Source organism: Pyricularia pennisetigena, chromosome 3 (genome assembly GCF_004337985.1).
Source record: "Pyricularia pennisetigena strain Br36 chromosome 3, whole genome shotgun sequence".
In the NCBI taxonomy this organism is placed as follows: domain Eukaryota; kingdom Fungi; phylum Ascomycota; class Sordariomycetes; order Magnaporthales; family Pyriculariaceae; genus Pyricularia; species Pyricularia pennisetigena.
The window spans coordinates 4,351,577-4,366,402 of NC_043742.1; the positions used below are offsets into that span (position 1 = coordinate 4,351,577).

At 51.2% G+C, this 14,826-nt stretch overlaps 5 protein-coding genes across 5 annotated transcripts; 2 read left to right on the forward strand and 3 right to left on the reverse strand.

Annotated features, from left to right (window-relative positions):
• Positions 1-527: 527 nt before the first annotated feature.
• PpBr36_02908 (uncharacterized protein) lies at positions 528-2,261 on the reverse strand (the record flags this gene model as incomplete). Its single annotated transcript, XM_029890085.1, has 1 exon — positions 528-2,261. The coding sequence occupies one exon, from the start codon at positions 2,259-2,261 to the stop codon at positions 528-530; it is 1,734 nt and encodes a 577-aa protein (XP_029753331.1).
• Positions 2,262-5,021: 2,760 nt separating this feature from the next.
• PpBr36_02909 (uncharacterized protein) lies at positions 5,022-5,811 on the forward strand (the record flags this gene model as incomplete). The annotated part of the gene is made up of 2 exons (XM_029890086.1): positions 5,022-5,194; positions 5,277-5,811. 2 exons carry the CDS (start codon positions 5,022-5,024, stop codon positions 5,809-5,811), a joined length of 708 nt encoding a protein of 235 aa, XP_029753330.1.
• A 907-nt stretch (positions 5,812-6,718) lies between these two features.
• On the reverse strand, positions 6,719-8,335 carry PpBr36_02910 (uncharacterized protein; the record flags this gene model as incomplete). Its single annotated transcript, XM_029890087.1, has 3 exons — positions 6,719-6,883; positions 6,958-8,124; positions 8,213-8,335. The coding sequence occupies 3 exons, from the start codon at positions 8,333-8,335 to the stop codon at positions 6,719-6,721; spliced, it is 1,455 nt and encodes a 484-aa protein (XP_029754218.1).
• A 651-nt stretch (positions 8,336-8,986) lies between these two features.
• Positions 8,987-9,902, forward strand: PpBr36_02911 (uncharacterized protein; the record flags this gene model as incomplete). Its single annotated transcript, XM_029890088.1, has 3 exons — positions 8,987-9,067; positions 9,205-9,287; positions 9,374-9,902. 3 exons carry the CDS (start codon positions 8,987-8,989, stop codon positions 9,900-9,902), a joined length of 693 nt encoding a protein of 230 aa, XP_029754219.1.
• A 2,470-nt stretch (positions 9,903-12,372) lies between these two features.
• Positions 12,373-14,128, reverse strand: PpBr36_02912 (uncharacterized protein; the record flags this gene model as incomplete). The annotated part of the gene is made up of 2 exons (XM_029890089.1): positions 12,373-13,705; positions 13,794-14,128. 2 exons carry the CDS (start codon positions 14,126-14,128, stop codon positions 12,373-12,375), a joined length of 1,668 nt encoding a protein of 555 aa, XP_029754216.1.
• Between the last annotated feature and the right edge of the window lie 698 nt (positions 14,129-14,826).

Below are 14,826 nucleotides of genomic sequence, written 5' to 3' on the forward strand. Positions count from 1 at the left end.
GGGGTGGATATGGAAGTTCCAGTGAAGATTGAAGAAATAATCAGCTATGTTGGCGGTTGATGTTAGCTTTTTTTTAGATTTGGGAGGGAGGATCTCTACATCTTTATATTCGCTTGGTATCATATTTTTTTCTCAATTGGTAAGTTGGTTTGGGACTAAACGCGCGGTCAGAATGCCATAACAGTTGGGCGAGACTCAAACCCCGACAGTTCTCGGAGGTTGTGAAGATACTTGCAACGGCAACATAAGCTGGCCGCTAACAACCACGTTTGCTAGTTCCAGTCGTCTGGAAATTTGAGCGAGAGCCACGAGCCGAGGTAAGACGGTCATAATACCTGAAGCCCAGAAGCACCCTTGCATTCCGATCCAGCTCGGGACAACCTCATGCTGTGGATAAACAACTTGGGCCAAAGGAATTGCAACCACCATGAAGGCCAAAATGAACTGGTCTAAATCAATTCATGTAGCCCTTGAATACACATAGTCTCGTAGTTATACACGTATATCTTTACATTATTATATACATTCTACTCGTCCAATAATCCTACAGTCCAGTGGATGACTCGGTCGATACCCTGCCCCTTGATGGCGCTGACTGGTATGGCCGCACAGTCGTCTATCCAAGCTCCCGCTATGCCGCTGGGATGTGGCTCCTCTCCCGCTGTAATCTTGGCCAGGTAACCTCTTAGCTCATCGAAGTTCTCCTTTGTTGAAGGCAAGTCTGCCTTGGTGGCGACCACAAACCAAGGCTTCGACGCAATGTGTAGCCCAGAGATGGCTTCAGGGGCGGGAGGATTGTCAGCCGAGAGAGGCGAGCCATAGCCGCCAATGTTGTTGGAATGGTTAGGCTCGCCGTCGTCGCTCCACTCGATCCTGGCATCACGCTCGCGATCCTTTTCCTCATCCTCTTTCATTTGTGCGTACTGTCCGACCTCATGCCAGAGTGCTTTGAGTGCCTTGACCGCATTGCCAGCGCTCAGATCAAGTACGAATGCCAGCACACCGGCGCGCTCGACGTGGCGCAGAAACGCCATACCAAGACCTTTGTCGAGATGGGCTCCTTCTATCAGACCAGGAATATCAGCGACGGTGAACCGGGTCCGCGGGACCACCTCGGTGTCATCCTCGCCAGTGATACCGTACGGCAGGTCGTCGCTGTGACGTGGCACACGGCGAACGCTTCGGACGAGCGGTTTTCCTTTGTTGTTGTCCAGAACAACTGTCCCAATGTTTGGCTTCAACGTCGTAAATGCCCAAGCACCAACTCGAGCTCTGCTGTTCGAAAGAGCGCGCACCAAAGTACTCTTCCCGGCGTTGGGTAGCCCTACCAAGCCCACATCGGCCAGAAGTTTGAGCTCCAGCTCCAGCTTCATCGACATGGGACGTTCTCCCTTGGTTGCAAACATCGGCTTTGGCCGTTCCCTGGATAGAAAGTGCGGGTTTCCCAGACCCCCTATTCCGCCTGCAGCCAGAAGAATCGGCCTACGGGTCGGTTGCGACAGGTCGAGAAGAACTGGGGCTGCAGGTTGCGAGTAGTACCTTGTCCTCTTTGGTAGGCGCAGCGGAAGATCGAGGTTCTTTCGCTCCGTAGTGTTCATGCCTGGGTAAAGTAACCATTTGTGGCGGAAAGGGTCCACTGGCGCTTCCTCCTCGGCCAATTCTTCCCCGGCAGCATCCTCTACAGACGCTTCCGCCACAGGCTCTACAGGCCTTCGTCTCCGTCCGTATAGTGCCTTTTCTAGCATGCGATCTTCCGTCTCAGGGTCGAAACGCGAAATCTCTCTCACGATAGTGCCGACGGGTACCTGGATTACTACATCGTCGCCCTTTTGGCCCGTCTTGGAGCTTCCCTGCCCGTGCTTGCCCGGAGCTGCCCTTATCGACCGTTTTCTGGCCAGCTTGTGCAAAGAGGTCTGTCCATGTACGGCCTGGATGTAAACGTTGCCGCCATGGCCGCCGTCTCCACCGTTGGGGGGACCTTCCTCGACGTATGCCTCTCTCAGAAAAGATATGCAACCATTCCCACCGGCTCCGGCAGAAATGGTGATTTTGGCCTTGTCTGAGAAGTGGGGTGCTGAGTAGTCGTCAGGATCTGGGTTAAGCCTCGAGGATATGTCGGCAGCTGGCGTCTCGGTGATATAGTGACGATATTGCAGAAGCGGCGAAGCTGTCCGTCGAGTTTGTGCCGTGCCGGCTCGGAGCAAAAAAGGGTAAAGAAAGGGGAGTACCAGCTGTGGGGGCTTGGCGCATATAGGAGACATCTCTGGCTACTATTTGTTCGTCCAGCCCACGGCGCGGGTGAGGCTCCTTTTGATACAATAACGGCGCGGCTCGCATCAGGGACCAAATCTATTGGTGATCAAAAGTCGAACTCCAAGCTTGGTACGTACCCATGCAGAAAGCTTTCTGATAACAAAGATAAGAGGGCATTTTTGCAGGTGGATCCCAGCTTATGGGGCGATGAACTAATTAGTTAGTGGAAGTAAGTGGTTTTTTTTTTTTTTTTTTTTTTCCTTTTAGCTAGCTAACTGACCCTTGTCTCAATCTCGCATCTTGTCGCTGTTACAATTTAGCCCGCATTCGCAGTTGTGAAAGAAGGCCGTTTCCAACAACGTCCGAAATATTTATTGTTCTTGGATCGGGACATGTCGCCTCCAGGATTATATGTACTACTGTGGACAAGACGGTAGCTAACTACTATAGTTCAATTCAAGGTGACGCCATTGATGAGGTCGGGCTGGAATGGTAAAAAAAAAATTGTTGAAACGACACCTTGAATATCTCTGGGTCAGCGACGGTAAGTTACTTCCGTCGAATGTGCGCATCGTTTATTGGATAGACGGACAAATGCATTCCAATGGAAACGCACAACGATGACCCGCTCCGTTCGATGGAAAGAATCGAGTGTTAATTCTACTGGACCGACCAACTGACCATCAGCGTGATGCCAGGTGTTCGTCGGGCATACATGCACCGCAGCCCCACTGTTCTGTATATAGACGGACGGGTGCAGCTTTTACTGGTGTAGTATATTGGTCTACGCCCGTAGTGGGTTCCGTAAGTATCTGTCTTCTCTGTCTTCACGTACCTCGGGCGTGACTTGGTCCAGGGCAGCAATCATGCATGCTGTTGTTGTAATTTACCCCGACTTTGGTTTGAGATTGGCGTTCCATTTCTCCTCAGTTGGAGTTGCGGTGTATGTAACCCGGAACGCTTTCTCGACCCTGATGCCCTCCCCTGTGGGCCTGTCTAGTCTCATTTGATTCTGTCTATGACATGTAGCAGTGTTGGATTTCTTTTACCTTAGCCTTTTTCTCTCTCTCTCTCTTTTTTTTTTTTTTTTTTTTTTTTTTTTTTTTTTCTTTTTCTCCCTTTCTACTCCTCCTTGATCTTACGTGTGGTGTGCTTTTCTCGAACTCCATTTGCTCATTCCGATCTTTTGGGTTAATTGGTGGATTACTTCGTCCTCTATCCACAAGTTACGGTCAAGTACATTTTGTGGAAGTAGCCCAACACCGCCAGTCTCGCCGCTGCAGCGTAACCCAACTTTTTCTCACAAATCGCGCGTTAGCGTCGCCATCTGCTCCCCACAGACAAGACTTGGTCTCAAATTGGCCGGGTACCCTGTCGTTTAGCCGCATATCTTGTTGTCTTTATTTCACCATTTAGGAACATAGGGCTGCGGTGTGGCTGTCAGTTAAACCTGCCACCTGCCTCCTTGGTTCTTTTTTTTTCTGCCCGGTCTTGTGTCAATGGTAACTTTGCAGATACGGTGAAGTTGGAGCCGATAACACGTCCATTCCTGTACAACTTGCCTCAACACTAAATAAGCGGGGGAATAGGGCTTTTTTTTTTTTTATGCTCTTTCTTGGGTACCTCCCTACCTACTAACAGGTACTCAAGTCGCATTACGCAGTAAACACAAAGGCATTGCATCGTCGATCCCTGCTCTATTATCACGTTGGGCAGAATTGCTTGACAGTCAGCCAGTTGGGGCGTCCAGGGCCCGGATCACGGCCACGGACGGGCCAAGATACAATACCGGCGATTGGGCCGGGGGCTTGCTGCAAGCTGCATGCCCACGAGCCTCCGCATTCGAGCCACGACAGCGACCCAGCCAGACTAGACTGAAAGTGTATAACCCACATTCTCTGGCATTCGCTAGGCCATAACCTGCCGACTCCTTTTTTTCATTGTTTTTGTTGTTACTCAAGTATCTTTGCGGGAAACAGCAATTGTCTGGTTGGGCATCTTCTTGTCTGCACTGCAATCTATAACCATATTTCGCCACTGGAGACGACAGAAGAAAAACAAGGATTAACCAAGCCTTTTTTATTTTTATTTTTTATTTTTTTGTTGTTGTTGTTTATTGCTTCTACTACCCGCCAGTCCCCACGGAGTACATATTTCTATACACCGTCACTGGAATCCCGAGTTTCCGACAGGCAGTTGGATGCTGTTGGGATCCACGCAGACGAAGCTCATCTTGCCCAGCATCCGCAAGTAGCCAGCAGCAGTTGCAGGTGCAGCGACAATAACAACACTACCGTATCAGCTCACTGCCTGCATACTCATTCAAGACTGCCCACATTTTGCTTGCTTGACTTGCTGCCGGTTGTCTACTGTTGCATTGCTTTTGCGGCTCTAATCCCAGTAAGTCCAAGTATCTCGTACCCTTATTATCTACCTATCCTTTATGTACCAAGTAGGTATGCTTCATCGTCTCTTTCCCATCACTGCTGTTTCTCTCACCACACACCCACACACCCACACACCCACACACACAATCTCTCACCCGTTCTCCTCTCCTATCTCATTCTCTTCCAGCACATGTTCTATAAGCTCCTTGTCCCTGGTTGGACCGCAGGGCTTCCTATGGGAGCAGGGCATTCACTTCCAATTACGATTTCAACTTCTTATACTTAATCACTACACACTACACTTCAATAAACTGTCCCAAAACTTCTACTCGCTGCTTGATCCCTTGACCATTTCCGTGTTAAGCACCTCCAACTGAGACAATGGGTAGTAGCAAGCACGCAGGACGAAGGAGGTCCGTCTCCAAAATGGACCCCGATTGTGCGATATGCCGGAGGCCAGCCACTGTCCGATGTGATTGTGAAGCCAAAGGTCTGGAGGAGGCCGTCAGACAGGCCGAGGCTAAGTTGATGTCAAGGGTGTACGAAGATATACGGTATGTGAACACTTTCAGGCCCTCACATCTGTTCCCGACGAGCCTTGATATCGTGTAACATATTGGCTAACAGCCATCACAGGGAATGGGTGCGAGGTCGAGCTCAAGATTATGTCTTGTCAGTCTATCATAAGCAAGCCGAAAGACGAAAGCAGGAACACACAAAGCACATGGAGCGTCTGACGGCACACTCATATCACCATTTCCACCATCCATCATACCATGACGAGATAGCGGCTGCCCAGGCCACCCTCAAGAGGGGCATCGACACCGACTGGCAGGCTGCCGTCTATAGGTATCCCGAAGTTCTCGAGTACTTCTATGGACTCGTCAACATTACACTCCCTCGTGACAGCGATCCCGAAGTACGGAATCCACCTCTTGACTCTCCATCGAGCCACAAAAGGGTCAGCCGTAGGGGCAGCGGTGGCGGGCCAGGGGCCCTGGCAAGTGTCAGCTTCGCCCCGCCGCCTCCACCCCTCGAGGATGAAAGGAGAACCCCGGGGCCACCATCACGGCGACATTCCTTCAGGCCACCTCCAGGACCACCTCCAGGACCTCATTTCTCTTACCATACGCCGTACTACGGAGGAGTCCGCAGGAACCATCTGGAGTGAATGGCTTCGCGCCTATGATATGAGATTGAGGATTTTGTTACATAAGATTGTTTGTTTGTTTTTTTGTTTCTTGTCACACCAATTTGCCCCACGACATTATTTTCTCTCCCACGAAGAACACGACTGTAATGAGGAAAAAAGGACTTTTGTTTTCATCAAAAGACCGTTCGCAGGCGGCATACTGGAGACCACATTCTGAAGTTTTTTTTTTCTTGTTTTCTCTTGCATAGCAGCTGGAGAACAGGTATCTTTTCTCGTCTAATTTCGCCATGCATCTTGTTTTCCCTATGTGCTTCGCGCAGTCACATTAGAAACGGCGGTCTGTTGGCTCGTTGCTGCTGGCTCCTCCCTGCTGTCACCGGAGGTGTTTACGACTATGGGCCGCTCCTTTGTACATTTGGATCGCACGAGTCTCCCGACACATACCAAGGAGGAAACCCATTCAACCTGGTCGAGGACTAAGTGCCACAAATTCGAAATATTCCCAGCCATTTGCCTCTACCTGGCCTTGGGGTTCTTGGACCCTGGAGTTTATCAGCCCCTTGAGTGGGCAAGCCATATTGAAAATTACGAGCTGGTACTGTCACTGCCCAACAAAGAAGTCCTATGGCCACTTGTTTCGGTCACATGCACATCAAAGCATGACAGCGAGACCCAGGTCAAATTACCAAATTTCACTCTACTCTTGGCATCCCTCCGAATTGAATATAATAATAGAGCTAGTTAAGAAACACACGCTATATAGCCCAAAATTATTGAAAGCCGTTTTGATACTCCCAGGTGCGAAATTATGTAGGGAAATAGCCAGTGAAGCGTGAATGCCACAAGACCTTTTGGGCCATCATGACACGAAATCAGTTCAGTTTTTCGATTCTGCAGGTTGCGTCTTCTGAGCAGCAGGGCGCAGCTATGCCTTGGTCTCCTCATCTTTCTTGTCCTCAATGGCAGTCTCCTTGAGGTCCGAGGTCACGCCCGCGACAGCCTTGTCCTCTTTGCTGTCGCCGTTGGCATCATTGCCAGCAGCCTCTTCAGCCTCTATCTTCTCAATCTCCTTCTTTGCCTTGTCGATGTTCTGTTTCGTGCACTGTTAGCATGTACTCTGATAACGAAATTCCAAAAACAGTCATTCATGGGGGCGATACTAACCTTCTGAGTCTGAGCAGCTTGGTCAGACTTCCAGTGTTCGAGCTTGGCTTTGGCCTTCTCAAGCACAGTAGGAACATCAGCTGCGCTCATGGGTGGCTCGATACCCATGAATGCGCAGTCTTCCATGACGGATGGCGGGCAGCTGAACTTTCCGGTGCCAGCGGCATCCGTAGCAGCATTGCTCTTCTTTCCCTTCTTGCCCTTCTTAACGGCCGGGGCGTACTCATCATCGCGATCCTTCTTGCTCATCAGGCGAGTCCCCTTGAGGCCGGAGTCGTCAACCTTACGCGTAGCCTCGGCGGAAAGACCGCTGCTGGCCAGGAGCGGCGCCCTGGTCTCGCCCTGGTGCGACGGGTCGAAGAAGCGGATCAAGCTGTTGGCGCGGCGGATCTCCTCGAGGTAAGCAGGGTCACTGGCTTCGGCAAGCATCTTCTTGGCGCGCTCCATCTTGAACTCCTGAGCTCTCTTTGCTTCCTCAGCCTTCCTCCGCTCCCTGGCCTTTTGCTTGGCCTCCCACTCATAGTTGGAGTAGGCCTTCTTTTGCGCGTAGTACTCGTCCTTGATCTTGCGGATGGCCTCAAACTTCTCGCGCTGCTCGTTCTGTAGCTTGGTACGCTCGTCACGGAGGCTGGAAAGACCCTTGTATGCTTCATCCTGTTCGGCCTTGATGGCGTCTATCTCGGCCTGGATCTTGTTGTACTGCTCGCTGAGTGCCTTCTGCTCTGGGTTGTCCATGCTGTCCTTGACCTCCTTGATCTTGTTGCGGAGGTCGTCAATCTCCTTTTGCTGGTTGTCGAACTGGGCAAAGTTCTTGCGCAGCTTCCTGAGGTTGGACATCTCGTCGAGTGCCTTCTTCTCATCCACAATCCTCATGGTGCCGCCCTCGATCTGCTTCTCAAGGCGGGAGATCTCACGATCCACCTCCTCGACGCTCTTGAAGTTGACCTTTCCACGAGCATTCTTCTGCTCAGCGATGCGGCTGCGGAGCTGCTCGTCGAGGCGCTTGATCTGGTCCTGCTTAGTCTGGCGTGCGTTCTTGCCTCCAGCCTGCTTCTGGCGGATCTCGTTTGCTTGTGCAATCAGTTCTTGGCGACGCTTCTGCGTCGGGTTCGGGGCATCCTTGTTCTTGTTGGGCTGAGCGATGTCGATTTTGGCCTTGATGGCGTTCTATGAGGGCTTGTACGGTTAGACCTGGACGTAACAGACCCTTTGTTGACAAGCAACAAGACCAAAGAGGCGGAGAGTAGAAGCTCACGTATTTGGCCATGACCTCCGAGTGTTCCTTCTCAGCCTGAGCCAGCTTCTCTTTGTAAGCGGCTTCATCAGGCTTTGTAGGCCTACCTGCCGGAGCAGCCGTGGTAGTGGCAGCTTCAGCCATGGTGAGTGATATTGGGACGAATCGCAACTTTGGTGTCGTTGGAGCAGGACTGCAACCCTATGCACAAATTTCTCCCAGCAGCTTAAGCAAGCAGGAGCTTTGTGGCAGCAAAGGATCTTCGGGGAGACCAGTGCTAAAAAATGGAGACGTTGTTGGGGTAGGGAAGGCCACCTCAGAAAGAGATTCGGAAAGTGACTTTTTTTTCACCGGAACCCCTTTCGCATTTAGCTTCCACCAAACTGGCCGATGGAAATTCGTTGAACCCTTGCATTTCAGCGCACTCACTCCACCCACAGTTCGTTTATATGGAGACACGACGACAACTTGCGGGACCCCACCTTGAAGCCTGATTCTCCAATCATTTACCGTATAGCGGGGCAGGGCCACATCTGATAAGTGACGATAAGCTGGTGGAGCCTCGAATTTGTGCCTGGCCCAACCACGCAGCGCGCACCCCCAAAATCTGCGCCGTGACTTTTTGCTCCAAGCTCGGCATCACGAACTCAAAACATAACGCCGTCTATCGCATTTGGATCAACCGGACAAGGACTCAGCCTTGAAGACACCTACAGTAGCCAGAAGCCCCGTCTGCCAATTGACAAAAAAGATACCTGGTTAGAAACCGTGTTCATCTGCAAACCACCAACAGCGATGGACAGCAACGCGAGGCTTGCTGGGGCGCGTAAGCTATGGAGGGCTTGGAGGACGATACATCAGATGCTCTCGGACAGGGTATGGCATCATTCTACGAATTTTGAGACATACAAACGCGCCAGCAAACCCTCTGGTCTTTGCACTTCAGTGATATGATATCAACCTTGGCGCTATTGGATTTTCGGGGTACTGATTACTGGCTTCTTACATCGCAGGGCTACGAGCTGTCCGAAGAAGAATGCAATATCTCTATAGAACGTTTCCTTGCCGACTTCACCGACGGAAACGGCAATGTAGAGTAAGTTTACGCGCCTAGGTGTCAGGGGGCCACAAAACAAATAGTACCAGCGCCTATCTAACACCATCGTCTCTGACCACGTTCAGTCAATCTAAACTTTCCTTCTCGGCGCGACCCTCGGATGCCATGTTAAAACTGCACGCTCGCATCCCCACACCCACCGATCCAGACCCAGCTCCCGACTGCGGCTCCATTTGGGTCGAGTTCATCAACGAGGAGAAGATCGGTGTCGGCCGGACCAAGCAGTTCGTCGAGCAGCTTCTCCAATCCGGCAACCGCGATGGAATTCTTGTCACGCAAGGTGCGCTGTCTTCCGGTGCTCGTCGCGCCCTCAGCGCAACCGGCTCCGGCGACAACAAGGTCGAGGCCTTCATGCTCGAGGATCTGCTGGTCAACATTACGCACCACGAACTGGTTCCGAAGCACGTTATGCTCAGCAGGGTCGAGAAGAAAGCGCTCCTCGAGCGTTATAGGCTGAAGGAGACGCAGCTGCCGCGGATTCAGACCAAGGATCCGGTTGCGAGGTACTTGGGGCTGCAAAGGGGCAATGTGGTCAAGATTATAAGGCACAGTGAGACTGCTGGTAGATACGCCAGTTACCGTCTTACGGTATGAGGTATGGTGACCAGCTGTTGAATCTTTTGGTCATCTCTTTTTTGTTGTATTTTTTCTCATCGACTACAGGGAAGCAGGCGTTAATTAGGGGTGGAACTGGCTTATACTCATTTCGTGGGCGGCGTGTTCATCAAAAGGTCGCTTGTTTGTGCCGGTAGAAATTGACGACAGCTTCTTTCTCTGATAAGCTCAATGTCAAAATGGAAACAAAAATAATTTTATTTTTTGTCCTCTCTTTACAAGATGGATAAACCCTCGACATGAAGATGAACGCGGTTTCCAACTTGGCGTGCAAGTACCGCGCTTAAAACAAAGGATATGGATACCAGGGTGTCCGGTCTGGCCGTACCACTACTCCTCAGGCACCTGCTTCTATTGGCCTTGTTGCCCCTTTTTGGACAACGGTCCTCTGGGCGGCTTGACACCCCGCCAAACATGCTGCAGAATTACAGATAAATAATATCACTGCCTACCTTGGTACCTACATTCTAGACTAGAGATTTGTTCTGATACTGCCAGCGGCAACATCTTCCGAGAAGCGCACACCCCCTCGTGGCTTCAAGAAGGGCAGTCAGTGCGCTCATGTGAAGGACAGGGGGAGAGAAAAGCAAAAGTTATCTGACCTAATTAACAGATCAGCCAAACAACAACCCAGCCACAACAAATTCAACCGCCTCCCCCGCCGCCTCATCCACTGTTTTGGGATTTTGCTCGCGTGGTCAAACTAGCTTTTGCGGGGGAGGGAAACATCTGGCACGAGCCGCCTTTTTGATATATATATATATATATAATCCGATGAACAGGTCTGTGCTGTCTCATATATGCTTTAAATTCTCCTTCTCTCCGATTGTCCATCACTATTGTGTATACAATTGGTACCACTCCTACCTCTGGCAGTGTCGCATTGTTTCAATGAAATTTGTTATTCTACGTAATTCCTGCGTGTGATGGGGTACGAAAATGCCCTGCAATTTTCCTCGGAAAATGTGGCCGGTGAGCTCAAGCGAAAGCGAATCCGGCTTAGCAGGCTGCGGCGCTTTCCACGCAGGCAAGAACGGGAATTGCTTAGCGGGTGCAAAGGGGGGAGGGTGGGAAAAAAGATTTGAATCCGACTTGCCGAGCAATTAGAAAACAGAGTAAGCTATCAGTCATCCCAACCACCACGAATCCAGACCCTCCACTAGACCGCTTGTGCCTGCAATCCTTCATTACCCATGCAGCCATGGTGGTATCGTCAGGGCTGCTCTCTCTCTCTCGCAGGATGGCGGCCTCGGCGACAACATGCGCCGTCCCTCGTTGCTTGCTATCACTTGGCAAACAAAGTAGTCATTTGTTGTTGGCGATTGATACAAACGCTCAATCACACCATCTAAATACGAGTCTAGTACCCTGGTGCAAGGCACGGTGTCCAGGGTATATTCAAATTCGATTAAAGACCTCATACGATTATCATCAACCATCAGGCAAACCAATTCCATTCCCCATGAGGACATCACGCGTGAGATGATTTCGAGAGGTGGCTTTGTGGTAATATTCAAGTAGTTTCACACAGTGGCGATGGTGTGATTTTGGGGAATCCTTGTTGGCGGGGATTTGGAAGGGTCGATTCGGGGTTGTTTCTCCGTTGGGCTGAACTCATAACAGTTTGAGTGGGTTTCTAGATTTCCCCTTTGTCAGGTGTAGAGAAGCTTTACAGTTCGAAGGAATTCGAGTCAACAGTGCCTTGCTGATACCTACTAATACCTCAGTTGTGATATTCTAGACTCGATGCAGACCGAGTCCGAATTAAACTCTCGTCAAAAGTTTTGAATTATTTCACCTCTGCTCGACTTGATGCCGGGATGCAGTCTTCAACGAGTCGGAGACATGACTGGAAATGTGTTAATTTGGCCACAACTACCGCAAAGTGGCGGAGTTGTGATGTACTAGTGCGCCGAGGCCCCGTTCGTCCGCTGACAGCGACCGAAACGAGCCGAGAGTGAGCAGGAGCCTTAGTCCTGCAAGGGCAAAAAATGAAATGCGTGCGTGAGGGGTATATGGCGTGGGCAAAATAACCGACCAAAGGCAAGAGAAAAAAAAAAAAAAAAAAGAAAGAAAGCAGAAAAAGCAGACGAAGAAACAACTGAAACGTCAGGGCATAGCTCGCCGCCTCTCCAAACAGAAATATGAAAGTCAAATGAAAAGAAGTGCCGAGCCTGTCATCCCCACGTGTAACATGTACGTTCCTGTTCCGAGGCCTAGAAAAGAAAGTCCTCCGAAATTCACAAATCCCCCAAGTCACCAAAACGCCGCGCCTGCTACTATAGTGGCAATCAAAAAGAAGAAAAAAATTATGTCAAAATCCCCCGGCCTTTGATCCCCAAGTCCTGTCGTCCCATCATGGAAATTATACAGTTTTGCGACATTTGTCGCTGATAAGGTTTGAGTTGAACCAAGGGTCCTGGACGCCAGTAACGTAGTGCAACTAGCCTTATTCAGTCTGTTTCTTGTCAGGGAAGTGCTCTGATATAGTCGAATCGTCGAGGTCCGAGCTCTCCTTTCGCATAGTCCCGTCTTCGTTCGGATGAGACGACTCGAAGCGAGGCTCCTGTGGTATTACTTCCAGCTCCGTCATTCCAGGGCTTGAATGATGTAGACCTGGGCTTCTGATTTTAGCACTGTTTCGTGCTGCAAGTCCGCTTACGGTGCCGTTGTTGCCGGCACCCAGAGAGCCAAACAGACCTCCCATGTCCTGTAAAATTGCCGTTGAGCCTCTCCGTGAACCCAGGGAGCTCGCTTTCAGCGTTGGTGAAGGGGGGCCGCCGCGAGGGATCGCAGAAAGCGGGTCGATGCCGGATTGGTAGCTAATAGAGCTGATACGACTATCCCTGCGCGCGTTTGATCGTTCCTCTTCGTCCGAGAGCAGACCGCCAACATCAAAGAAGGAAACCTTTCGCGGAGTTGTGGTCGAGTTACTACGCGAAGAATATACCAATTGCTCCCGATTATTGAGCAGAGACGAGTCGCTCATTGTTTCGCTCATGCCTCCCCCACTGGCCCTCCGGTCGGAAGGGAATTGCCAGCTTTCGATATCCCCAAGCCGCGCCATGGGGGCCGGGTGGTGAAAGTAGGAGTGCTGGCCTAGTCCAGGCGACTCGGGCCTGTCTCTGAGGTTGGGCTGGACTCCTAGACCGAGGCCGCGGACCAAGTCCTCGTCGCTTCCCCAGTGCCGGACCACGGTGGGGCGGCGTGAGCGAGAACTTGTCCGATCAAGCGAGTCGGCTGCAATGGAGCCGTATTTGAACCTCCTCTTCTTAACGCCACGATCCCTCACAAATGTGCCCAGCACCAGCGCATTCGAGGCTGCCGTGGCGAACAGGAGCTCAATAGATGCTAGCAGAGATCTTATTTGCTGGCTTCCCCGGTGCGATATGACTGTTGGTACGCGGTAGAGGGTAACAGCCACCACTGATAGACTGAGCGAGAACAGCAAGACAAGCTGAAACTTGCGCTTGACAGTCATGGCACTGCGGATGATGATGGGCGCCGGGAAAAGAACTAGGATAAGATCGGTCATGACGTTGCAGACTGACATGGTGAGCAGATGCGCATAACCCTGGCGGCACTGGCCGCCAGGATCTGGAAGGACCTGCCAGTAATGGTCAAATGGACGACATTCGCCCAGAGCACTGGCCACAACTGCCAGGAATGTCAGACCCAGCAAGCATCGGATAATTATGAGAGCGACGTCGTATGACTTTTGCCATGAGACGCCTGTGAGCCGCTTGAAGAATTCCAGTATGGCGGCTTTGAGAACCCAGAGCCTGTATATGCATTGTCAGCTTGATGTTTCGGGGGAGACGCAGGTACTCAAGGTTTTTTTTATTACAAATCCTTGCGAACTTTACTTACGTTGCGACGTGCAAGATGCGACTCAGGAGCACCAGCCTGCTAGCCAGCTCCTTCAGGTGCACCTGCTCTTGGGAAAGTTCAACGCCCCTGAAATCGGCATTGTTGGTACCCCATAGCAAAATGACATGAACACAACCCATGCGGGCAAAGAGCGGCAAGATAGCCAGGGCGGCAATCTTGTCCTCGGTGAACAGAGTCTCGCTCCTCACGAACCGGCCTCCTATTCTTAGTAGAATGATGGTGGCGCAGAATACGGTGCACCACCAGCATACCAGCAGTGTCGGCTTGTCTGACAGGAAGTCACGGTACGGGGGCGGGTTCGAGTATAGCGACATGGTGCCAGCTGGTCGAAGAGACGGGGAGCGTGGAGTCCACGCTCGTCAACCTCCGCAGAGGGGGACGAGCGGGGGAATGAGGAATGCCGCAGTCGGCCACCCAATCCTTCTTCTTCTTCGGTCTCTGTGGATTTCTCGTCACAGTTGTGTTTATAGATTTTGTCTTCTTGGGAGTTTGGCGGCGAATGGTGGATGGCGCCGTTGGGATCGTGTAACAAGTTCTTCGTTAGGGTCGTCGCAAAAATATAGTCTCGTTCGTCTTTCAAAATTCGGCCAAGAACTAGCGCGTGGTTGTTGTATAACGGTCGGGCTTGTAGATGGGTTCGTCGCAACGCAAGGGCGGATGGTGGCAGTTATGATGGGCGGGTGCTGGCGTACTTGGCGGGAATTACCGTTTCTGGCGTATGTTTAGTCGTTTCCGGACGAGAATGCGCCTATGCATGCGACAGGTACTTGGTGTGCGCAACCAAAATTGGACGAGTGTTGGCGCGATATTTTTGATTGCTTTTTTTTCGAACCCGTACTTGGTGTGCGACCTGATATTCATCCGAATATAACCAGGAAAGGGTTGTCGAAACTGAACTTTGTAGGTCGGTGTCGAAGACGAGGCGGAAGAGTGAGCGGTAATATGCCTCCACAAGTGAGTCCTGGGGCGTATGCTGTGCAGGGCCAAGGGTACCAAAGATATGGCGACATGG